The following is a 25,948-nucleotide window of genomic DNA, read 5'->3' as shown; positions in this document are numbered from 1 at the left end:
CAAGCTATACCATGGAGTTTGCAGTATGGTCACATTTGTAATGCATAGAAAAATTTTAATTTGCATAGAAAAATTCTGCAAAGAAAATAATATTAATGATATAGTTACTATTATCACTACTTGGTTGGTGCTCCCCGGTTAGGTGTTTTCCCACTCGACTTGGTGTGCGTGGCCATGCCTTTGGAGAAACATTGTGGATACTTTACAGGGCATCTTGTTGGACTCTCAACCAAGTCTTGGTCAGCAATTGCTCCAGCTAGACTTCTTTTTCTGGCAAGAGCAGTGGCCCTTGGTGGGTGCCCATGATGCCTCCTGGTCCCCTATGGAGACTGGTCCATCAGTAACCTCCTGCCAAACCAAGAGTGAGAGGAGTTTTCTTCGACACTGGTCTCCACTCCAGGAGGTCTGGGCCCACAGTTTCACAGTCGTGCCCAAGCTCTGCATCCTCAGCTCTGTAGCTTGGACCCCTGGCAGACAGGCTGGCTGTGGCTTTGCTCTTAGTCTTGGGCAAGGAGTGCTTGAAATGCAGAAAGCATACTCCTTTGGTCTTGCTTTGGTCAAAGGACAGCAAATCCTTGCCTGGCAATGCTCACATTCTCCGAAGGGCATCAGTGTTGTGGCTGAGAGAGCTTGGTGGGACCAGCCTGGAAAACAGGCCACTCATCAGCTCCCAGCCAGCAGCTTCTTGACCACTTGCTGGAGTGTCTCCCACTAAAGAGGATTCCCAAATTGGGAGAGCAGGACAGTAATGACACCTAGAGGTCTCCAGGCCTCAGGTGACACACTCCCTTCTGATGCTGAGCCTCTGTTGAGCTCGACACTTAATAAGCACTCGACACACGTTTGCTAATATTATATTTATCTGTGCCTATGGAGATGCCACCGTGCCCACCACGATGATACTGTTTACGTCATTATGCAGAACAGTTCAACTCCTCATATGACCAAAACATAAAATCTCTCCAATCCAAAAGCTTTAGATGATATGGAGGCGAGAGAGGAGATGGGAGAGCTGAAATTTGGCGGAGGTGAAAATGAAGAAAATTTTGCAGGGAGCAACTGCCATGATGAGAGGGAGTTTGGAAAGCTGGAGGAAGATGAGGAAATCTGGGCCATTTTGTCCCTTTTCAGGGACAAATTTACCCTATTAAATCTGCCCTTTGGTTCACTGCTCTGTGAGTGTCAGGCAGTCTCCTTTCTGATTGCAGCATTGTACTGAGATGGCACAAGTTGGCCCAGCCTTATTCAATTACACTTTTATAAATCCTCACCACAACCCTTCTGAAACTCTCCCTGTATTACAGATGAAGAGACTGAGGCTCAGAGTGGTCATGTGACTTGCCCAGGAGTGAAGAGACAACCAGCATTCCAACTCAGATTTGCCTCATCCCAAAGGCCATGTGCCGTTCACTCCCCGACATAGCTGTAAATTCCAGGGATTAAGCTATGATCCTCAGGCCCTCCATCACTAAGTTACATTCTGGAAAATCACACCTGGGATTTATATCATACTTAGGCAGTGAGAAAAAGATGCTAATTAAATGAATAAGAAAATTATTTTGCCAACTTCCACTGCATAACAAATTACCTCAAAACATAATGGTATAAAACAACTATTAAAATTTACTCATAATTTTGTGGGTCAGGAATTTGGGAAGTGCTCAGCTGGGTGGTTCTTGCTTGGTGTTTCTCATGCAGGTGCAGTTAGACGTTGGCTGAGGCTGCAGTCATCCAGAGGCTCAACTGAGGTGGAAGTCAAGGATGGTTTAATCCCATGGCTGGCAGCTGATGCTGACTGTTGGCTGGGAGCTCAGCTGGGCTGTCAACCACAGCACCTTTGCGTGGCCTCCAAAGCAGTGTTCTCCACCAGGGCCAATTTTTCTCCCCAAGGACGTTTTTGTTTATTACAACTGGGGTGCTACTGGCATCTGGTGGATAGAGGCAGGGATGTTGCTGAACATCCTGCAGTACATATGACAGCTCCCCACAACAAAGAATTATCCAGCCCAAAATATCAATAGGGCTGAGGTTGAGAAACCTTGCTGTAAAACATGGTGATCTCAGGGGAGTCAGACTTCTTACATGGGGGCCAGCTTCCCCTGAGTGAGCTCCTAAGAGAACCAGGCAGAAACTGCATCTCCTTTTATGACCCAGCCTCCAAGGTCACATAGCATCACTTATTTCTTCGTTGAAGCAGTCACAAACCTGCCCAGACTCAAGGGGAGGAGACGTGCATGGACCCCACCACTCAATGGGAGGAGTGTTAAAGAATTTGTGGTCACTTTTTAACCACCATAGCATGTAATGGGGATCAGCACAGTGGGAAACAGGCAGAGCCATGGGAGTTGTCCTCTGGTCACCAGCTCATCCTGCTGGGAGCTGGCCACACTGATGCTGAGTCACTAGACCAGCTCACAGGAGCAGCTGCTATAGCTGGCTCAGAAGCCATGTCAAGAACCCCTGCTCCCCAAACCCTTCATCAAGCACTACTGGGGTTTCTCTGGGCTGGTAGGATACTGAGACCAGGGTGTCTGCATTGGACTATCCTTCCACTTTCTTTCTTCTTCTCTCCAGTTAAACCCCGTCCATCCTCCCCAGCCATTCTCTAACTGGGCTCTCACTCACGCCTGTAACCTCACCTACCTCTGAGCACCTAGGCACTTCATTGAAGTCCTTTTATTATTGGCTTGGGCAGGGAAATGTGCCATTAGTGATTTAATCTCCACGAGACATTTCTCCCTAATTGCTAGTCATGGATGATAATTAGTGACGGTTAATTCTGATAATTAACAAGCTAGTACTTAGAGGTCTTGGCACCCGGGTAATCATTTTAAAAGGCTCAAAGCTGCCCTGCTTCAGGGCCCCAAGCCCCAAAGGATAACACTGCACTTTGGCATCTCTAGCCCAGGAGTTAGCTGGGCCCTGCTTTTTTGTTTACAAGAGCAGAGATTGGAGAATTGACAAGTCCAGTCTTTAATTTAGTTTTCTTCTCTGGATATAAAAAAAGGACATGTTCTTTTAGAAGCTTTGTCGAGCACAGACAAGTATAAAGGAAATCAAATATACATAACCTTTTTACCTGGAAGCACCCACCGTCCACATTTTGGTTTATTTCTTCCAGTCTATGAATTTTTTTCACAGTTGAGTTCATGTTAAATAAACATGTGGTTTTACATCCAGCTTTATTCATTTAATATGTTAGCGTAAACACCTTCTCTGGTGGTAGCAACTTATAGAAATGTCTACCTCCCCCATCAGAAAAGTCAAATGAACATTGTAGATGAGGGAAGGGATTTATGGAAAGAAGCAGCAGCCATTTAGAAGCAAAGACTTGGACGAGGGCCTAATTATGTGGGAACCAGGAATTCATTCCCGATCAGTGTGTCTTCAAGGGGACTGCCGTCCCTGCCCCACCAACTGAAGACGCTGGGTGGGAGAAGGTGTACACCCACATGCACAGGTACATAGGAAATAAGACTGGGAGGCAGCGAACTAAGATGTTAATAATGGTGTTGTTTTCAGAGTGGGAAAATACAGGTAATTTCCATCTTCTGCCTTATAATTTTCCATGCAGTACAGAGAAAAAAGCATTGGATCAGCATCAAAAGATTTCCACTTCACACTCTTGTCGGTCCATGGAACTGGCTGGCTTATCTCAGGTCAGTCTCCCCTTTGGACCTTGATTTCCTTATATGTGGTTTGAGGGAGATATTAGTCTTCCTGCTAAAAGGTGGTTGTCAGAATTAGAAATGCTGAGTCAGGGTGCACCTCCACAAAACTGATATGAGAAAATATGCAGGTGACTCCTGATAGTCAGCCCAAGAGGATCAAGAAACAGCACTGATGTAACACCTGGCCATTTACAAAGGCAACCTCCCAAAATATTGTGTCATATGCATTTCTAGGTTCCCTAGTGACCTACTTTGCATGTACCTCTTTACCTCAAGACTTCTTGAACCTGTTTATTTCTTCAGTAGGGAGATGGTGTAGCAGGAGCATGGACTTTGGAATTAGACCTAGGTTTAAAGCCACAGTCTGTCACCCATCTGTGACATCCTATGGGCTACTTAACATCTCTGAGCCTTAGTTTCCCCATCCACAAAATGCAGCTAATACTACCCACTTAAGGGGTTGTTGTGAGGTCCTGATGAGACGCTGTACATAAAGGGCTTTTCAGTGCTCAGTCAATATTATTTATTTATAAATAAGGATGATTTCATAACAGAAGCATACCTACAATTACGTAATGAAGAAGATTGTTATTTTTCTCTCTGTGCAGAGTTCCATAAATTTGTTACGTACTCCGGAAGGGGACTTTTCAGTTTTCCCCAGCTTACTCCAGCCTTCAGCCTCTGCTGTTGTACAGTTGGCAGGCCAGGTCAATTTAAGCCTCTTCTTTTATTTCTTGCTTTTATAGATTCAGATCCAATCTCCTCCCCATTTCATCTTTCCAAACCTCCAAGATCCGAATCTTTTTTGTTTCTCTGCTAAGCTTACCATTGAAATTGGCCGTTCAGCTCCGGCCAGGCATGAACCGTCGTGTTTCAGAAGCCCTGATCCATCTGCTCTGCAGTAAAAGGGGCTTATGTAGCCCATTGTTGCTTAATCATAATTCCTTACATCAGGATCGTGCTTCATATTTTTCAAAGCGCTGTCGTATCTGCTGTTGCGGTTTTTTTTTTTTTTTTGAGGAAGAGTGGCCCTGAGCTAACATCTGTTGCCAATCTTCCTCTTTTTTCTTTTTTCTCCCCAAAGCCCCAGCACATAGTTGTATATCCTAGTTGTTGGTCCTTCTAGTTCTTCTATGTAGGATGCCGCCTCAGCATGGCTTGATGAGCAGTGAGTAGGTCCGCGCCCAGGATCCGAACCTGCGAATCCTGGACCAGCGAAGCAGAACACGCAAACTTAACCCCTATGTCACCGGGCTGGCCCCTGCTATTGCATTTAATCTCCCAGCAGTTCTGTGCAGTAGGCAGGGCAGGTCTTGTAATTCTTCCTGGGGGCAGCATCGTTCCCAAAGTGGATTTCACAGAACAGGACGCCATTTTGTGGACAGATAAGTTTGCAAAATGCTAGAATGACAGAAGCCAAACAGGCTTTTCACATATTCATGTGCAATGTAATTCTTCAAGACCTCGATGCAGTGCTTCCCAAGCTTTTTTTCACCAGAGTCCTTTTTGCTAGAATATTCCATGGAAGTATTGCTCCATGGAACCCACTTTGGAAAACACTGTTTTTGTGCCACTATTTGGCACAAGAAAGGTCTTGAGAATGAGGCAGGGTAAGGTTCAAATGCAGGCACCACCACTTGCTAGCTGAGTGATCTTGGGCAAATTTCTTAACCTCTCTGATCCTTGATTTGCTCACCTGTAAAATGGGGATGGTAATAGAGTTGTAAGGATTAAAAATAGAGAGTAAAGTGCTTAGCAGCATGCCCGACAATGATAAACATTTAATGTGCTTTAGCTTTTATCATTATTCTCTTCCTCCATGTTACCTGGAAGAATAACGGGCCTCAGAAAGCTTAGTGGTTCGACATGACACAGCTTTAGTGACAGAGCTGAGCATAAAGTCTAGGTTTCCTGCCTCTCAGTTCAAGGCTCTTTGCAGCATATGGGGCTGTTACTCATTGGGGCATCTTATCTCTTTGTTCTCCTCTCATTCCCTGACCCCCCCAACCATCCTCAGGGTTCTAATTCCATTCCCTCTGGCAGATGTTGGCGGTTTGCAAACCTCAAATTTAAGTGAAAGTACTTAGTAAACCGCTATAAAATCTTAATTATCATTGTCCACATCACGCCCATCCCACCGATCCATGTAGCCATCTCCCTAGGGCTCCTCCAGGCAGCCTGCCCTGCCAGCCACCTCCTCCTGGGGCCCCAGGTTCCATCTGTTATGACACTGCCCCATCCGTGTGTTATAGTCATGATGCTGCTGTTTCATATTTTTCCAGCTGGTGAACTCTGCAAGCAACAGTGCCTCTGATTCCTCTGCCTCTTCTGCGGCAGTGAGCCCAGGACTCCACACATAGTAGGTCCTTTATTGGTTACTTGTAATCCGATCAGGAGCTAAGCCATCACACTCCGCCTCCCCCTCCACTGCGTAGAGAATGATGTGGCTTGGTGGGGAGGGCTGGCTGTTTTGCATTTCATTTTTCCCTTCTTTGTCAAAGCCAACACAGGAAGGATTGGTTTGGATTAAACCCCTGTGCTCTGCGACCTAGCGGACTGGTGCCTTTGCTTCCATGCACTCACACGCTCCTCCAGGAAGCCAGCGTGGGGCTTGTTCTATAGATCAAACTCTGCCATGGTCAGCTGATAGGGCAGGGCCAGTGCTGTGGAATCAGGGCTGGGATGCCCCACCCTTCTTGCAAAGAGCACCCATTGTCCTCCTCTTGTCCCTTCTCCCCTCCTGCAGCGAGCTCAGACTCCACAGATGAATCAAGCCTCCCGGCTTGAGTGTGGCTTCTGTCCCTTTTCGGCTGGCTCAGCCGGGATACAGCTGTGTCTTAGGTGAGAGATGATGCCATGCCTGGGGTAGGACCCCTGGGTCACCTCCAGGGCTCCAAGCTTGGTGGCTGCACCTCCCCATCACAGGTGCTGTGGCACCTGACTTTCCTGAGCATTAACATCCTCTTTCAAAATTTCTGACTTGGCATTATAGCAAGAGGCCCATGAGAGAGGCGGACAGCCTGGTGGTGTTGCAAGCGTGAGTGGCTTAGGCGAGACACACTGTTTGAGTTGCCCCAGGCCCCACCCTCTTCTAGAAATGGCTCTGCTGCCCCCTCCAGCCCCACTTGGTGACCCTCTTCTGGGCTCTCATCACATCCTGGATTTTCCCCATCATGGCAGTTACGACACTGTCGTGCAGTCACCTGTCTGCTTGGCACAGTGCTTCTCAGACTTTAGCAGGTGTATATCTCACCTGGATCTTGTTAAAATGCAGATTCTGATTTAGGAAGTTGGAGGGGCCTGAGATTCTGCATTTCTAACAAGTCCCCGGGTGATGCCGATGCTGCTGGTCCATGGATCACACTTTGATTAGCAAAGATCAATTGTTCTCAACCTGGGTTGCACGTTATAATCACGGGGAGCATTTAAGATACCATTGCCCCCCTATGAGCCCAGCTGCACCAGAGTCTCTCGGAGTGGCACCCAGGCATTAGGGATTTTTAACTGCTCCCTGGCTGGAGCCGCTCCCTCCAGATTGCAGCGAGGGTTCAGGAGCCCTGAGCTGGGCTGTGGGCTCTGTGGGGGCTGGCATCCGTCTGCCTTGCTCCTCACCTTTTCCCAGCTCTGAGCCCAGTGCCCGGCCCTGGCAGCTATCAGTAGGTGTGCCCGTGGCTCACCTTGTGTAGACTCTTGGCCTCTCTCTTCCCCTGGTTCAGGGCTGGCTCCTGCCAATATCCCGTGCTGAGCAAGCAAGAGGAGACAGTTTCTGATTAGGTGGTTTCAAAGACCTGTTGGACTTGGACTGTGATGGGGCTTCTTTACTTAGGTTGATCCAGAACTACAACTGGAAGACACCTTCCCAAGGAGTCTTCTCTGCCCCTCTGCCTCTTCCCGAGGCTGCTTCCCCTTCTGGATCCTGCTGCTCTCTGCCACTGGATCTGCCAGGGTGCACTTGATCCTAAGTCCTTCTCAACACAGAGAAGTCCACCCCCGCAGAGTTCACACCTCCATGCCTCCTCCTTGCTCCCCGAGCTCTTGGGTAGATCTCAAGCTGCATTTTAATTATTTTGAGGGTGCCTTTGTGCTTCTAGACAGGGACTCTTCAAGGGCAAGGAGAGTGTTGTGTTCATGTTGTCTCCCATGTCAGCACAAGGGGTTGCTGAATTAATGAATGAATGGCCAGAGAGGGAGGGGGAGCCCCTTGCAGTGGCCTGTCAAGAAAACTGAATTCCTGAGAGGGCAAAGGGAGAGGGTGGCATCTCTGTCACGGTGACTTAGCATCCAGGGAGCTGGCCTGTTGGTCTTCATTCATGCATTTAGCTGGGTTACTGCCCAGGGCCTCTCATTTTGTCCTCCTTGAAGCTGTGGCTGCTACTGGCTGCTCACTCTCTCTCCTGCCCCCAGAGCCCACTGCCTGCTGGTGGGACGGCGCTGCTGGCCGCCCACTGACATCTAGGAAGATGAGTACCTGCGGGAGGAAGGCCCTGACCCTGCTAAGCAGCGTCTTTGCCGTCTGCGGCCTGGGCCTCCTGGGTATCGCTGTCAGCACCGACTACTGGCTGTACCTGGAGGAGGGCGTGGTCCTGCCCCAGAACCAGAGCATGGAGATCAAGATGTCCCTGCACTCGGGCCTGTGGCGTGTCTGCTTTCTCGCAGGTAAGGGCGCCTGGGTTGGGGACAGCCCTGCTCCTGAGAGAGGAGCAGCCCCTCCCCCAGGGAAAACCTGCCCAAGAGGCGCCCCGTTGGGAAGAGAGGCCACTGCTGGAAGGAGGCGGTTCACCACGACAATCCTCATGAAGTCTGGGTGGTGCTCCCTGCAGCAGCCAGGACCCGGTCCAAACTCAAGCCCTGACTCGCGGTGTCCATTTGAGCAAGTCCTCCCATCTCCCGGGACCTGGGTCTCCCCCTGAGGGATGAATGTAACCATACCTTCCCCACTCTCCACCTCCCAGGCTGAACGAGCTGACAGCGCACTGGTCTGAACATGTCCTCGCATGCCTTAGCTCACTGAATTATTGATGCCAGGCAAGACTTGTTATTATTTGCACTCTACAAATGAGGAAGTGAAGATTCAAGGAGGTGAAATACATCTCCTTGACTCCACGTCACTTGTCTCCACTAGTTTACAGGATGGGAAATACTTAGCAGTTTCTCTGCTCCTGGTCCATGATACGGCAGAGAGAAAACACAGATGCAGGTCCTTCCGACTCTTCTAGATGGCGCAGGCTTTGATCCTGCTTATGTGGGCCTCCCTGGAGCCTATGAGTTGTTACTCCAAGCGCTCTGTCCTTTATCCCTTTATCACGGCCCAGAAGAGCATCTCCGTGTCCTGCGAGACTGGCCGCAAGCCTGGGCTGGCCGGAATCGCCACAGTGTGGGCACTGAGCTCTTCCTGGAGGCCCTGTAACCTACATGTGCACTGGGCAGACGGAGCACTTGGTCCTCCCAGTTTTGGGGGTTGGGAGTGACGGTTGGCGCCCACCCCTGTTGAGCAGGGAGGACACCTCAAGGCCTGGTGACTTGTTGCGTCTGCTTTGGGAATGGCATCCGACCCTGACCTCTCCTCCCACTGCCCTAGACAGTGTGGTATCGGTCTCCACTTAAATCTGAAGCAGAGTTTGAAGTCGCTAGGATCTGGCTTCCCAAGTGGTTGACAAGGTTTTTGGGGTTCTGCTCCATGACACCCACACTGGGGAATATAAGCCAGCCGTGCGCCGTCATCACCTCAGTCTGTCCCAAAGCAATGAGACGGCCACCAGACATTTTGCTCAACCTTGAGTTTGCAGTGTTGATCGCTTTTCATGTGACTCTTGGTGGTTGGATCCATCCTCACAACGGTGCGTCTCCAAGAAAGATGTGGTGTCAGGATGTGCTCCCCCCACCCCTTGCTATGGGCCACCACCTAGGAACGGGAACCCCTAGGGTTTGGATCCAGCAGTCAAAGATCCTACTAGCATTTGGAAATACCGTTTGAATATACTAACTTCAAATCCATGTTCAGGAAGGACCTGGAAGTGTAAGTGATTCTTATCCTCGTAGGTGAGGAGCGAGGACGCTGCTTCACCATCGAATACGTGATGCCTATGAACAGCCAGCTGACGTCCGAGTCCACAGTCAACGTTCTAAGTAGGTGCCTTGGACTTTCCAACCAGGCCACTGCTGGGCAGAGCAGAGTGGGGCAGAGGGAAGAGTCAGGGTGACTAGCTTCTTTCTCAAGAGCTAATGCTTTTGGACTCGGCTGGTTGTGCTGGCCTGAGCTCACCAGAGCTTTCTCTGCCAATTATTTATCCAGTGGTGGTGACAGGTTGCTGGAGTCTCCCAGTCTTGTGACCCAAGCGAGTGAGAGGGCATCCATACCCAGTGTCTTAGTCTGTTCGGGCTGCTGTAACAAAATACCACAGACCGGGCAGCTTATAAACAACAGAAACTTATTGCTCTCGGTTCTGGAGACTAGAAGTCCAAGATCAAGGTGCCAGCATGGTCACGTTCTAGTGAGAGCCCTCTTCCTGGTTCATGGCTGGTGCCTTCTTGCTGAGTCCTCACATGGTGGAGGGGTGAGGGAGCCATGGGGGGTCTCTTTTATAAGGGCACTGATCCCGTGCATGAGGGCTCCAGCCTCATGACCTCATCACCTCCCAAAGGCCCCACCTCCTGATACCATCACATTGGGCAGCAGGTTCCAACATATGAATTCTTCAGACCATAGCACCCGAGGAACTGAACCAAGCTCCCAGTGAGAATGACTTCATGGCCTCAGCCTCAGCAGAGCTGGTTCTGACCCCCAGAGTGAACTTGCAACACAGTTCTGACACTAGTCACCCCGAGTTAGCACAGATGCACAGGCTAAGGGCTAAGGGACAAGAACCCTGCCAGCACCGGGAGGTCCCAGGCCCCCCAGTGAAGGCATGGAGCCCAGGGAGCTCCTGCAGGGTGGGGGCTTTGCGGACCAGCTGGTAGATGCTGTCAGGAACACTTGCCTCGGGAGAGTGAGCAGTGAGTGAGGCCACTGGGGGCTGACAGCATCCTTTTGTCCCCTCAATTAGAAATGATTCGCTCGGCCACCCCGTTCCCTCTGGTCAGCCTCTTCTTCATGTTCATTGGGTTTATCCTGAGCAACATCGGACACATCCGTCCCCACAGGACGATCCTGGCCTTTGTCTCTGGCATCTTTTTCATCCTCTCAGGTAGGTGATGTTGTTTTCTTTCACACACTCTGGACTTTTGATATTTGACTGCTACACAGCTCTGCTCTGGGGAGTCCTGGTCACGGTGGTGGGTCCACCCCTGGCACCGGAACAGCTGAGGCAGTGCCCTGGGCAGAACTGAGTCAGAGCTGGAGGACACTTCTGATGACCTCAGGCCTATCCGCTACCTCTGGAGGAGGAGAGACCTGACAGGCTCATGCTGGGGCAGAGCTGGGATTAGAACCTGCGGTTCTTTCCTTACTCGCTGCTGTCACCACCACTTACTTTTTAGTTCTCACTGATAGTGAGTATTCCTGTTTTTGAAAAGGCTATGTCTTCGTGTTTTTTCATGAAAGATAAACACAGTCTGCCTTTGGAATAACGGCCCCTCCGCTTCCCAGCCCTCAGCTATCCTCAGGAGACTCCTACTGTCCCTTTCACTTTCCAGTCACACCCCATACCCTGGGCCCTCCCAGGTCCCTTCAACATGGACCTGCCTTCCTGGACTGACACCAGGTTGTGCTTCGTCATTCTTTCTTTCATTTGTTCATTTGTTCATTCATTCATTCATGATATCTACCAAGCCTTATTCTGGGTGCTGGCGTCACGGCCCACAACGAGGTCAGTGTAATGGCAGATATAAACACACATACAAGAAATGTGAAGACAGCTTGGAAAGGGCTGTGAGAGCCGTCAGCAAGGCTGCTCTGGGGGCCAAGAGCAGTGGTTGAAGCTCAGACCAAGAGTCGGTCAGGGGAGACTCCCAGGAGAAGGCGAGCTGAAGGGTGAGCAGGAGTGAGGGAAAGAAGTGTGGTTGGGGTGGGGGTGGAAAGGGATCCTGGAGGAAAGAAAGAGGATAAAGCACTGGGGAGACTACACATCATCATTACTCATTATGGCAGGAGTGTAAGGAGGGATGCATTGGGAGGAGAGACGAGGAGGCGTCTGAGGTCACTTTATGGATTTTGGACTCGTGAGAAGCCTCAGAAGGATTTTAAGCTAAGGAACGATGTGATCAGATTTGAGGATTTTAGAATGCCCCTCTGGGGAGTGGAGGGAGGGAGGGAAGCAGGACAGGAGGCGGGGAGACCAGGCGGGAGGCTATTTGAGTAGCATAGGAGAGAGGGGATGGTGGCCCAAACCAAGGGGATGATAGTAGAGAAGAGAGAAATGAGAGGATTCAAGTGACATTTGGGAGGTAAACTCAAGGGACTAGGACAAGCCTTTCAAGGGAGGAGTCAAGGGTGAGTGCCAAGTTCTTCTGGGGCACTGGGCGCATTGCATCGTTGATCTAGGGATCCCAGGAGAAGAGGCAGATTTGGGGCAGAGATCATGAGTTAGTGTTGGCAATGCTGAGTTTGAGCATCTGGGAGGAGGTTTCCAGAGGCTGCTAGAGCTCAGGGTCTGGGGCTCATGAAAGTGGCATGGACCAAAGATAGAGATTTGGGAGCTATTAGCTTAGGGACTAGGAGAGGGAACCATGGATGCAGATGAGATTACTCATGGGGAGTGTGTAGAGTGAGAAGGGAAGAGAATGTGGTGAATAAAGGTAGGTTCTTTCTCCCCTTCAAGGTGACCTGTGCCTGTTCATGAGGACCGTTTTTTTTTGGAGATAATTCCTCAGGCCAAAGGAGTGACTCTCAGGGCATGTATTTTAGGTGCCCTGGAGCCCTGGACTTGTTGATAAAGGAGGGGCTAGTGAGGAGATGCTCAGATGGAAGGTGGGTAAGTGGATGGCTTGCATAATGGATGGATGGATGGATGGATGGATGGATGGATGGATGGATGGATGGATGGGTGGGTGGATGGATGGATGGATGGTTGGATGGACGGATGGATAGAAAAAGGAGAGGAAAAATAGCTCTTGGACACCAGGTATTCTGATTGCCGCCTGACTCCCAAGCCAGTTTAGTTCCTTTTCCCAGCATTTTTTGGTCAATATAGCTCGGGAGCCAAGTGGCAGTTAGAATGCCTGATGCCCAAGAGCTTTTCTTTCCTTCTCCTTCCATCCATCCATCCTTTCTCCCATTCATCTGTCCATCATTTTTTCAGTCCACCCACCCACCCATCTTCCATCCATTAATCCATTCATCCACCCTTCCATCCATCAACCCAACAAATATTTATTGAGCACCTGCAATGTCCTCAGCCCACCCTCTGCATGGTGATACTGCCATCTAGTCCAAAAGGTACAGACCCAGGGTTAAGCTCTTCGTTTATTTTTCTGTGAACTTCACAATAGTCAAGGCTATACAGTAGCTTCGAGGCACCTGAGGTTTTTCAGCAGTAGGCTACAGGATCAGAAATCTCAGATTGAACTGGGCCACATGAAGTTGTTTTAATGATAACAATAGATTCATGATTAGTGATAACAATAGATTGGGCCGGCAGTGATTCAAATACGAGTTAAGTGCTGAGGACGGCTTGAATCACACTTATTTTCCTTTAACGTTCCTCCTTCAGGATGCCCCAGTTTAGTCATGTGAATGGAATTAAACCTGAACAGCTCAAAACAGAGTAATTAATTATGTCCTGATTCAATTACAGTCACTAATGGACGGGACTGCTGCCTGAGGCGGTCAATTTGCACAGTGGCAGTAGGAGTGTGGGTCCCACTGGCCTCTTGATATAATGCTTGCCAGAACCTGGACAAATTCTCTTTACGTCTCCTGCCTAAAGATCTCAATAGGCCACACCCAGTGGTCAGGCGGGCTGCACAGACCATGGGCCGCTTGGTTTGTTGTTACCGCCCACCGCTGGGGACAGGGATGGGAGCCGTGGCTGTCTCTGCCCAGGGAGCCTATTTTACTCCTCAGTTTAGCAAAAGCCGCTTGCTAGCGGGAGCTTCTAAGACAATACAGTGCCAGGAGCCCCGCCCAGGTCAAGTGACTCAGAATGTCCGCGGCTGCGGCTCAGGCATGTGTGTCTGACAGGAGATTCTAGTGGGCAGGGGGGGTGAGAATCATCGGGCCCACCATCGCTCAGGAGGTGGAGGACAGTTACCTGCAACTATGGCTTTCTAGAAGGTAATGGTCTAAACAGGGACTTCAGGAGGAGAGCATTGTTACCACAAGGCCGGCAGCTTTCTTCCTGAACCCCAAGGGGAGGTGGGTGTCCGGGCCTCTTCGCTGAGCACCCCTTGCCCTTCCCCAGGCCTCTCTCTCGTGGTGGGCCTGGTGCTCTACATCTCCAGCATCAACGACGAGATGCTCAACAGGACCAAGGACGCAGAGACCTATTTCAACTACAAGTACGGGTGGTCGTTTGCCTTCGCAGCCATCTCTTTCCTTTTAACAGAGGTAAACCCCTTCCAAGAGGCTGGATGGGGAGGAGGGCACTGCCTGGGCTGAGAGGGAGGAGGAAGACACTCTACACGCGTCCTGGACCCACCCACTCAACTGCCCTTCAACCCCAGAATGTGTCCCCCTCTTACCCTCCCATGTCTGCTCATCCAGGACATCCCAGGGCCCTGCTCCTCTCCCCACATCCACTTCCCTCCCCCCTCCAGCTGCTCTCATGGCTGTGTCCTCTGCAGACCCCGGCTGGGAGCAAGGCCAGGCCCCCAGCAGTGAGCTCTCCTCTGCTTTCTCCTCACTGTAGAGTGCTGGGGTGATGTCCGTGTACCTGTTCATGAAGAGGTACACAGCCGAGGACATGTACAGGCCTCACCCCGGCTTCTACCGCCCACGGCTGAGCAACTGCTCCGATTACTCAGGCCAGTTCCTGCACCCGGACGCCTGGGTCCGGGGCCGCAGCCCCTCCGACATCTCCAGTGACGCCTCCCTGCAGATGAACAGCAACTACCCAGCCTTGCTCAAGTGCCCCGACTATGACCAGATGTCGTCTTCCCCCTGCTGAGCCTCGCCGCCTCCCTCCCCGGACTCTGGACAGTGGACAGCCCTTCCCGTGCTCCCCTGCTGGCCTGTGAGCCCCAGGCCCTTGGTGAACAGGCCCAGGATGCCCCCATGCTTTGCTGTTGTCACTTGACACATGTCCCCTCCATGCTTCCCCAGCTTAGCTCTAACTGCCCCAGGGTGGGTGGGAGCCCACGGAAAAGCTGATTGGCTAAGAGCCTGGGCGTAGCCCCACTTCTTGAGTGCCAGTCTCTCCGGCAGCTCTCCCCTTTCCTGGGAGAGGTGTTCCAGCTCCTGTTTGTCCCTGCACACCCAACCTCATGGCCCCAGGCCAAGGCCAGCTCTGAGATGCCAAATTCCTTACACAGACCCAGCTGGACTTGTGTGCTGGTCAACTGTCCTGGCCCTCGCATTCATGATCTGGGCCAACGGGCCAAAAGGTGACTCCAATACGGAGGTCTGGCTGGTTCAGAATCGTCCAGGCAGCATTCCTTGTGAAATCCTTTATCTTTTTTTGTCACCCACATCCCTCTGTACAATATGCCTGTCCATGCTCTCCACCTCCCCCTCCACCCACAGGCTGTGACTCTTTCCCCCTGTCCTCTCACCAGAACTCAGATGGCCCTGCCTTGGTCCCTAAGGGGCTAAGGGTAGGTCTGAAGCCACTCTGATGATGTCACAAAGAGGTGTTAATGGCTGGTGGTGTCTTAATATGTATGGCCCTTGGTAACATATTTAACAGGGGTTTTTAATGCCTTAACCCAAAGAAGTGACTCTGACGACGAGAATTTCAGAATTTGGCTGGTCCGAGTTGATATTACCAGGCACTATTTCAGGCCCTGGGGATACTGTCCCTGCTCACATGAGCAATATTTCTGGTCCAAGGCTCTAAAACTCTAATCGTGTAGACAGATGTCTATACCACCTAAGTAGAAGGCAACTTTCAAAGAGGCTGCCTGGGATTTGGAGCTGGATTTGCCAACACCTGGTGCATTTTGAGTCTAAACAAGCCAGATTTGGAATGATCCAGCTGCTCTCCTGAGGATGCCCATGAACATTTGGGGGGTGCCAATTTAATTCTAATATAGGGCAGCATCTGCTCCTAGGTATGGGACATATGTAGGCAAATAGAGGCCTCCAGAAGATGAGGCAGCATGAGGCCCATTTTCCCTGAAGGAGACCTGAGCTGGGAGGTGTGAAGCACCTTCCGTGAAGTGAAGAGGGGACGGTGGAAAGGTCACTGAGGGACGTGACCCCTTCAGTTCTCCAGGCGTCTTCTCAGCTTGTGCAATTTCAGTTTTGAGATTTTGAGTAGCAAAACAATGCTGGGCTCTCTGCTGTGTGTTTTTGCCACACCAATTTTTCTCTTTCTCCTGCTCTCTTTAAGATATCACTAGGTTATGGGTGCATAAAACCACAGTGAGCTCCGGACAGTAATACTGAAAACCATATATGTGGCACGTGCAGCTTTCGGAAGGGCAGTGTATTCATTTGCTCGGGCCGCCATAACAACATGCCTCAGACTGGGTGGCTTAACCAACCAACATTTATTTTCTCCCAGTTCTGGAGGCTGAACGTCCCAGGTCAAAGTGTGGGCAGATTTGCTTTCTTCTGAGGCCTCTCCTTGGCTTGCAGATGGCTATCTTCTCGATGTGTCCTCACATGGTCTTTTCTCTGTGCACATGCGTGCCCCTGGAGTCCAAATTCTCTCTCACAAGGACACCAGTCAGGTTAGATGAGAGCCCACTCTAACAGCCTCATTTTAACTTAATCACCTGTTTAAGGGCCCTGTCTCCAACTACAGTCACAGTCTGAGGTACTGGAGGTGAAGGCGTCAGCGTATGAATTTGGGGGGGACACAATGCAGCCCATAGCAGGCAGGTTGCTTCTTAGCTGGATTATTCCATTTGTTTCACTGCATAGTAGAGGGGAAAGATAAGAGAAGCTGACTCTGGTCACAGTTCAGCCACTATCTCATTGTGGATCCTTGGGCAACCCCCTTCTGCTCTGAGGGGCTTGGCCTAAATTATTTCCCCCACACACACCCACCCCCAACTCTAATGATTCAGCCTCATGTAGAAAGCTCCAGATTGCCCTCACATGTGATTTTTCAACCCTTGCCCATAAACTGATAGCTACTGTAAAGCCCCAACTTTCCATTCCATTGGCACCTGCAATGACCGTCGTACTCTCTGGTTACTGTTTACAGAATAACCCAGAAACCACGTTCCCCCGGCACAGAGGAGTTGGTTAGTGAACTTACAGATCATTAGGTAGCATTTCCAAACTGGACAATGATTTAGAAGTGCTCTACTCCAGTTCTTGTCAATGTAATTAGCTCCTCAGATGCCCTTTGCTCTCCCTAAAGCACTTTTTCTGTCACTGTGCCAGGCTTGTTTTTGTGCACATGGAAAAAATAGAATCCACTCCTGAACACAAGCTGATTGTTGACTGTGACATCATTAGGGCCTTTAGTGCCCTGGATGCTGAGCTGCTAAATCAAGCAGCTGGTACATACAATTTACACTTATCTTTGGGACAGGTTCTGGGTCATTGTCTTCCCTCATGGGGGAGGGGTGAATGTGTCAATAATTGTGCAACCATTACAGTTTTCTTTCTATCTATAAATTAATCTCAGAACTGGGGCCTATTTGCAGCCTCTCCACAATCGAGAGATTTTTATCAGATATTAAAGTGTACAAACTTAACTCAGAAATCATAAATTAGGGCCCCTTCCCCAATACACTTTCTGATCTTTTGTTTCCTTAAGCACTTAAAAAATACATTGATGAGTCTTATTTTTTCACTCTCAAAAGATGGGAGAGGAAACTAATACACTGCAGTGTGATGAATTGTGGAATAAAATCACTGGGGTCACCAGTTGTCGGGATATTGGCTCCCTCCCACTGGGAACTCACCAGCCTCCGTCTTGCCCCAGGAGTGAGTCAATGATGCCCCGCTGCTACCACCAGATGGCTTTCAAAGGGATGGTCTGTTATCAGGGCTGCACACGGAGTTGAGGGTGAGCAGTCGGGGGCCCTTTTGGCAGAGTTAAGTTCTCTGGATCCCACATACCCCTGCGCCGGGATCCTAGAGCTCTGCTCTGTGACCCTGGACAGGTCACACTCTTTCTCGTGTAAGTAAAGCCTGATCTCCCTGTCTGCTCTGAAGCTAGGATTTTCTGCCTGGGTGGCCATGCCCTTGGCTATTTGCATACAGGAGGCCCTCCACCTCGCTGGTTCGAGGGCACCTGTGGACCCCACTGTTCAGAGCCCTGACGGCCCTCGGGACCTCAGTTTTTTCATTCATATGATGAGGGAGTTAGGTAAAATCATCTCCAGCCTCTGTCCCCAATTCTGAAGGCTGCAGGTCTTACAGGCAAAACCCAACCAAGCTCAACTGATGGACCCACAGCCTCTGCCTCCTGCCAGGGGCACTCAGACGACACCCCAAAGAATGTGGAATTTAGATAAGAGAGCAGATACTTGGGGACCCCAAGGAAGAACAAGATTGTATATAGTGGAGTGCAAATGGCAGGCCTTGAGAGTAGGAGAGAGAGAGGGGCAAGGGACCGAAGGCGGAACTTGGCTGCCCTGTTCCTTCCTCTTGGCCACAGGGGAAGAGAGGAGGGGGAGCTTCTGTATTCAGTGTCTGCCCTCCTGGACTGCATCATGGGGAGTGAGGCCCTAGTTCAGCCAGTTCCAGAGGTTCAAGAGCAGGTTCAAGGTCAAGACGCAACATTTCATGCTAGAGGAAAGGCAGAGAGAAGCTTTCTGGCTGCAAGGTACCCAAGATGTGACTGTGTATTTTAGGGGATGAAAGTTTCCAGGTGGAGTCAGGTGAGGGGAGGGATTTGACAGTTGCCTGGAAAAGCTCACCAAAAATTGGTGTGGAAGGCTCAGCCTCAGCCTCGGATCAGCAAGTGAGTCTGTTTCTCTAAACCAGCTTCCAGGTGAGTCAAGCCTGTGCCATGCTCTAGGCTCTAGGGACTGGGTTCCAGACATCTGAATTTTGTTAAAGCTCCCAAGGTGGTTCTAATGTGAAACCAGGGTTGAGAACTACTGGCTTAGATCTGCTAGGATTTACCCTTGGAACTGGGGATAAAGTCCCTTCTCCTGAGTCTAGTTGGGGAGTAGTAGCTTTCCAAGCAAAATGCAGGAAAGGAAGGGGAAATGGTGCTGGATGGGCAACTGAGGATGCTGAAGGCCGAGGCATCCTCCTTGCTCCCTCCCAGCCTGTGCAGGCCCTGCCTCCTAGACAAGGCTGTGCCGTGGGCTAGACGTCTAGTCTGTGGGCTCATGCCCAGTCTCTGCTCCTGAGCCCTTTCCCTGATGAGCTGGTATTCATTGGGTTGCAGCAAGAGCCTGCCCTTGAACAGCAGTGCTCAGCATTCTGGAGCCAGTGTTCTCTCTGCCCAACTGTCAGGGCCAAGGGATGGACCTCTGGCCCCGGGGAGGCCTGATGGATGCTCTGACATGACCTTGCAGTCTCAGGGCTCTGACTGCAGAGTTTAAACCAATCTTCACCACTGGTCTTTGAATAATTCATTTTATACTAAGCAATCATAAAAGGAACAAGGCTTGAGAGCTTTGGAGGTTTCTGATCAGACAATACAGAGACCATGTATCACAGTCTTCTCAGCAGAGTGGACTTGGGTCAATTTTTATCTTAAATCCACCCACATTCATACATCTACCTCCCACCCCATTTCAGATACAATAGAATCTGTGTGGAATCACTATGGAGTCTATTTTAAAAAAAAAAACTATGTAATATATAAAGTCCTCCTCATATTAAGTTATTTTCATTTACAAAATGGTAAAGAGACTAAAGTAAACCCCATAAGAGTCTCCAGGTGAGTGCCATATATTAAATCCAAGGCAATTGTCGGTGCCCTAAATGATCAAGGTTGATGGTATCGTACAAGGTCAGTTGGTTTGGGGAAAATGGATTTGCCGTCTTGAATCAAGATACAGTTTCTTGTGAATGTCAGTTTAGACAATATGACTTCAGCCTCAACTCCAGCAGAGGGTCATCACCAGATGTCAGCATCATCAACATGCTTGTAAAGCCCCATCAGAGTGCTTGGCACATAGCATAGGAGATGCTCTGCAGGCGTTAACTCATTTAACCTTCTCAATCCTATACATAGAAGGACACTGAGATCTAGAGAGGGTTAGCGACTTGCTCACGATCACACAGGTCGTAATATTTGCAGTGTCTGCAAGTCCTGTTTCAAATGTTTGGTATCTGCAGTTCTAAATGCCCAGCATGGCAAACGCACCCACTTGCATGATCAGTCCAGGTTCCCATCCGAAGACAGATGGGGAAGGAAAGGCCTCAGTAAGTGGGAGAGAACAGTGAGGTATCATTCCCCTGAAAGCTCTCAACCTGGTAACCCTGACTCCTTGCCTCACATCTCTACTCATGTTGCCAACTTGTGTAGGGAAGACTCACTGTTTCTTCCTTTACTCTCACAGACACCACTTCTGACACCAGATGTGTGGGGTTTCCCCACACCAAGCAATTCTCGGTGACACCATCTGGGTTTCCTACAATTCAATTCAATTCTGACACTACCTGGAGTTAGAACAGACTGCAAAGGTGGAGGGCACAGTCCCACAAGACTGCCCCCCACTTCAGAGGCCAGTCACAAGATGTAGGTCCCAGGTTACCTACAATTTCTGTCCAAGTTGGCTACAAATCAGAAGTTCCCATGACTCCCTTCCTTGGATCCAATAATTTGCTAGAGGCGCTCACAGAACTCAGGGAAACACTTACATTTACCAGTTTATTATATAATAAAGGACATGATAAAGGATGCAGATGAGCAGCCAGGTGAAGAGATACATAGGGCAAGGTCTGGAAGGGTCCTGATCCCAGGAGCTTCTGTCCCCGTGGAGTTGGGGTGTGCCACCCTCCCAGCATGCGGGTGTGTTCACCATCCTGGAAGCTCTCTAAACCCTGTACTTTGGGGACTTTTATGGAGGCTTCATCACATAGGCATGGTCAATTATTAACTCAATCTCCAGCCCCTCTCCCCTTCCCAGAGGATGGGGGTGGGGCTAAAAGTTCCAAGCTTCTAATCATGGCTTGATCTTTCAGTGACCAGCCCCCATCCTGCAGCTAACCAGGAACCCACCAAGAGTCACCTCATTAGAACAAAAGACACTCCTATCACGCAGGAAATTCCAAGGGATTTAGGAGCTCTGTGCCTGGAACTAGGGGCAGAGACCAATATATGTATTTTCCATTATTTCACACAACTAGTGTTGGAAATGGCTGCAGAACAATTCCAGATTTTCCTGACTGAGGTCCAAGCAATGGTGGAACCTCACCACACTCTCCTTGCTTACTGGCAACTGGAAGAAGACTGACTAGTGACCAGGGGTCGTCTGTCGCATCCCAAGAACCTGACCCAAGCAAAGTGCTGAGGAGTCAGGCTCAGATGCTGGGGGTGAGCTCACCGTGCACTCTGGCCTCCAGGTTCCATTTTCCTGGCTGAATCCCAGAACACCGTGAAGCAAATGGCCAGTGGGAGTGCCATGGGAGGTGAGACCCCGACAATCTGAAGCCTATCAGCTGGAGAGGAAGAAGGAATATTTCCATTTGTTCAACAAAACGTTTACTGAAGCCCCATATGTGTGAGCTCCCATGCTGGCGGCTGCGTCAAGTGCAAAGAAAAAAAAATGTAGTGAGAATGAATGTTACTTCACCACACTTAAATGCGACGTGTCACCCTGTTTTTCTAAATCAAATTAAATCTGACTTTGAGTGCCCACTCGACTTGGGGGTGGGAAATTCAGTGTTCCCAAGGGCTGCCCGGGAATCCAACGGAGGCGAGTGGAAATGCAGGAGCCACCAGGTAGTTGGAAACCCACAGCCCAGCACCGTGTAGATGCTAGTGTCCCTGCAGAGCCAGGCCACCGAGCCCTGGGGTCCAGTGTCCTCAGAAACACCACTCCACCATCCCTCTCGGGCCCTACGAGGGACTCTGGTCTCCATCACTCTAGGAGCCCACCAATTGCACCTCCTTGTTCATTTCCTTCCCCCCCCCAGGCATGGGGACTGTCCCCAGCGTTGGCTGTCCTTCTTGACCTCCCCCAAGGACTTCCTTCCAACCTGCCCCCTTGGGAAGACATTCCATATTGTCCCTCCCAGTGGGCCCTTAGAAACAATGGTGAACTCTCTTTTCTGGATTGAGGAAGACGAAAGAGATGGGAAAAAGGGTCAAAGTACTCTTGATAATTTATACTGTTATTCTATTAATAATAATTAAATTAGTACTAATATATTATTTTGGTTATTACTGCAATTTACTTAGCATCTGGTATATAGTATATGCCAGTTTCTATCCTAGGCAGTGTAACCTACATGATTTAATTTTATATATTTATTCCAAACCCCAGAGTAGAGTCTGAGTTCATTATACTCTCCGGTACGTGGTGCACAGCTGTCATTGATCCACAAAAGGCTTGGCCCCTGATTTTTCATTCATTCATTCATTTTTTCCCTTCCACTCCTACCCTATGAGCAACCATTCAAATGTGTTTAATATATATCTCTTTGTTTACACGTGCTCCTTAAAATGTGTCTTGTTGATTTTTGCATGTATATCTTAAATTTGAATAAACGGTACTGTATTAGATATGTTGTTCACTTTCTCATTGTTTCATTCAGCACTGCTTTTACGATGCTTCTGTTTTGCTCCATGAACATGTAGTCCATTGTTCTAACCACTGCCCAGTACTACACTGCATTGGACAGCCACTGCCTTTGCCTAAATCCCAGCGACAGACACCAGGAAAATGGGATCGCAGGCCAGAGTCATGAGCTCATCTCCCAGATGTGACCCCGATTCCTCCAGTATTTCCCTCGGGTCAGGCAGCCTCCACCTCCCCACCACTCACAAACAGCGATGCTAAAATACAGCCATCTGTCTCCGCTTAGAGAACCACGTGACCATTTCTTTGGGGTATACCACGGAGTGGAATTCATGCATCACAGGACATGTGTGCACTTAATTTGACCAAACAAATCCCAAATGTCACATTCTTTCTTCTGTAAATATTTCACGGTGTATCTGCAAAAACTAGGATTCTTTTAAAATCATAATGCCAATAATAGCACACTTAAAATAGTAACAATCATTCCTTAATTTCATCAAATATCCAGTTCGATGCTCAGATTTTCCCCATTATTATCTAAAATATGCATATGTATCTGTCTTACAGTTTATCAAGATCCATATGATATGCTCACACAGCAATTGCTTTTCAGGTCTCTTACACTGCTTTTTGTCTATAGGTTTCTCCTCCTCACCCCTCATCATTTGAGCCATCGAGTCTCCCACCGCCTAGATTTTTCTGACTGTATCCCCATGATGTTGATGAATATTTTCTTCTGTTCCTTCTATTTGCTGTAAATTGGTGGGTGGCTCTAGAGCTGGCTGGATGCAGGTCTGATTCCGCTGGCAACCACAGTCCTTCAGGAGGCATCGACATCCGGCTGTCTTTCCTGTGCGAAGTCAGCAGCCATTGATAGTCTGGTCCAGGTCCATTATTTGTTGGTGGTTGAAAAACGCTGGTGTTCTAATGTCACCCTTTCTTCATCGACGGGCTGGAATATTGCCGTCCAGGAAACCTCACCTATCGGCTCTCTAGTTTCTCTACCTCGGTCGTCACTCTGTTCTGTAGCTGCACATGCCCTGTTGTATGCATGTGCCCATCTCCAACGGATGGACATTTGGGTTGTTTCCAGCAAAAACATCCACCAGAAACGTTTTGCCAACCCTCCCCCAGAAGCCACTTTTTTATCTTATCTGCACTTTTAAGATGAATCTCTGAGTTGTGAATATTGATGTTATTGTTCTTTCTGGACCCTGTGCTCTCCCTCTGCTCCAAGGACATTAAACAACCACTTCACAAGTTCTCCTCTAAGAACTCTGCCCTGGATAAATGGCTCAGGAATGGCCACTTCTTGGAGGCCCAGAGGAAGGTTGGAAGGCCATTCCCAGGGAGGCTGGGCGAGTTGCAAGTTCAGCCATCACAGTGTGACGTTGCCAGGAGCTCACACCCCCGCTGCTCCCCCGCCCCATACGGAGAGGGGCCTTTCCTGGAGGCCCCCTCCAGCTGTGAGTCACCAGCTCCCGAGCCCCAAACCCCACAGGAAAAATGCAAATGGATTCTGGTGAATAGGGAACTAAAGCCACCTCTGTGTGGGAGAAGATGTTATAATAGCAGGCTGTCGCCAAATTAACGTTATTAAACAAATGCTCAAAAATAGCAGCTGTAGTTACTCCTGTACAGTAGCTCAATCTGGAGCTTTTAGCTCCTTTTTGTGCCCCCCAAGCACAGGGCTGTGGCTGCTCCTGCTCCTTTCGTCCTTCCTCCTGCCCTCTCTCCAAGATGCTGCAGAGGGAAGGAGAGGAAAGAGGCCCCAGGCAAGCTCCCAGAACCTCTTTGTTTCCTTGGGAAAAAGAAAAGGATGAGAACTAAGATTTCTTCATCACCTACTATGTGCTAGGCCCTTCACAGATGGAACTCCATTGAATCCTCAGAACAATCTAATATAGGAAGTGCTGTTATTCCCGTTGGACAGATTGGCAAACTGAGTTTGAGAGCAGTCATGTAACGTGCCTGACAGTCACTGGGCTTGTAGATATGAAGGCCCAGGTTTGACCAACTCCAAAATCTATGCCTTTTGCCCTTTGCTCTTTGCCTTGCTACTCCAATGTTCCTCTGACCAATATCTCCCCAACCTCTCCTCCCCCTCTCTACAGACACCTCACATCAAGTACCTGACCACGGCACCGTGGCTTTTAGACTTGACTCTGTCCCAAGCAAGTTCCGTGTTTCCACGCTCCTGGCCTGTCCACTGCACCAGTTCAGCCCCAGGACCAGGCTTGGGCCAGGATCTCACAGGAGAGCAGCGCAGGTGGGATGGAGGAGGGATGGGGCTCAAGCAGAGGCTGGCTTCCTGGCAAGTTGGCATGAGGACACAAGGTCATGGCAGGCAGGACAGAGGCTCGGGACAGGGGGCCCAAGCACAGATCTGGCCACCAGGCCAGCTTACCTAGCCAAGGTGGCCGGATCATCGTGGGAGCAGGTGCCCTGCAGCACACAGGGCCCTGTGCTCACAGCAGCGGCTTGGTCTCGCTCTGACTCAAGCGGATCACTTCACCTCTCTGAGCCTCCGTCTCACCCGTCAAATGGAAGGAATGTTGCCTGCCTCTGTGTTACAAGTCATGAACATAATACATTACACAAAGGGTGCGTATAAAAGGTGGCCATTAGTCCGGAGGGAGCATAGCGGTTGAGGGCCTTCCCAAGAGCCAAGCTCTGGGTTGGGGCTGAGGATGAAGACAGCAGTGGTCCAGCCCAGATCTTGTCCCTTTGATCTCAAGGAGCTCACAGTTGTGATGATGATGAGGATGACAGCGATGACTATTATTACCAAGTGGGGGACCCTGCGAGCACCACCAGGAACCCCCTTCCATGAAGGACTAGTCATCCTTGCTGCTGGGAGGACTGTGGACAGACCCTCAGCCATCAGCCCCTTCCTTTGGGAATTGCCTCAGCTGCAGAGAACCGCCTTACCCACAGTCACCCCCTCCCAGGGCAGCCTACATCAATGACACCTCCATTTGGGAGTATGAAGACTTGGCTACCCCCGGCCAACTCAGGCTTTCCGGAGGGCCAGTCAGCCGCCACCGCCCCCTAGGGGTGGAGTCTGTGCCACAGCAGAGCTCCTCCTCGGCCCAGTCCTGGGCTGGCTCAAGGACACTCCCCCGACTCCAACCAGCAGGCCAGCTCTTTCTCATTGCGCTTCCGGAGGAGTCCAACCTGGGACGGAGTGTCACTATGATTATACGATTGCTGATAAAATCTCCCAGGGGTGCTTGCGAGTGAGCCTAGCCAACAGGATTTGCAGGCGGCTGCAAGAATGTGCCACAGAGCACATCTTTCATTTTCCTCTGCCCAGCGGCCCGGCTCCCCTTCTTCTGGCCAAGGAGTGGGCAAGGGACTCAAGCTGGGCTGATTACAGTCCCTCACACAGCGTGGCTAAGATGGGGAGCTCCCCTGCCCCACCACCCCACTTCACTGAGGGCGGCTCAGCCTGTACTGATGTCCCGTGCCTGGTGGATGCCTCCTTGTGCAGGCGTCTCAGGCAGCCCGTGCTTGACGTTCCCACCATCACGTTGACTTTTCCCCACAGAGGTGGTCCTGGATTGGACAGC

At 50.1% G+C, this 25,948-nt stretch overlaps 1 protein-coding gene across 1 annotated transcript in view; it reads left to right on the top strand.

Moving 5' to 3' along the window:
- CACNG5 (calcium voltage-gated channel auxiliary subunit gamma 5) overlaps nucleotides 1-17,852 on the top strand; it is a 47,651-nt gene extending 29,799 nt beyond the window's left edge. The window contains exons 2-7 of the mRNA XM_004432677.3: nucleotides 5,954-6,030; nucleotides 8,076-8,327; nucleotides 9,711-9,797; nucleotides 10,715-10,855; nucleotides 14,009-14,154; nucleotides 14,456-17,852. Coding sequence (XP_004432734.1) covers nucleotides 8,132-8,327; nucleotides 9,711-9,797; nucleotides 10,715-10,855; nucleotides 14,009-14,154; nucleotides 14,456-14,713 — 828 coding nt within the window. The 5' untranslated portion in view covers nucleotides 5,954-6,030; nucleotides 8,076-8,131 and the 3' untranslated portion in view covers nucleotides 14,714-17,852. The remainder of the gene's footprint in view (nucleotides 1-5,953; nucleotides 6,031-8,075; nucleotides 8,328-9,710; nucleotides 9,798-10,714; nucleotides 10,856-14,008; nucleotides 14,155-14,455) is intronic.
- The last annotated feature ends 8,096 nt before the right edge of the window (nucleotides 17,853-25,948 follow it).

The sequence above is a fragment of the Ceratotherium simum genome, chromosome 16 (genome assembly GCF_057802395.1).
Source record: "Ceratotherium simum simum isolate JZ-2026a chromosome 16, ASM5780239v1, whole genome shotgun sequence".
NCBI lineage: Eukaryota > Metazoa > Chordata > Mammalia > Perissodactyla > Rhinocerotidae > Ceratotherium > Ceratotherium simum.
The sequence above is the reverse complement of the archived record's forward strand: the minus strand, read 5'-3'. Positions and strand labels throughout refer to the sequence as shown.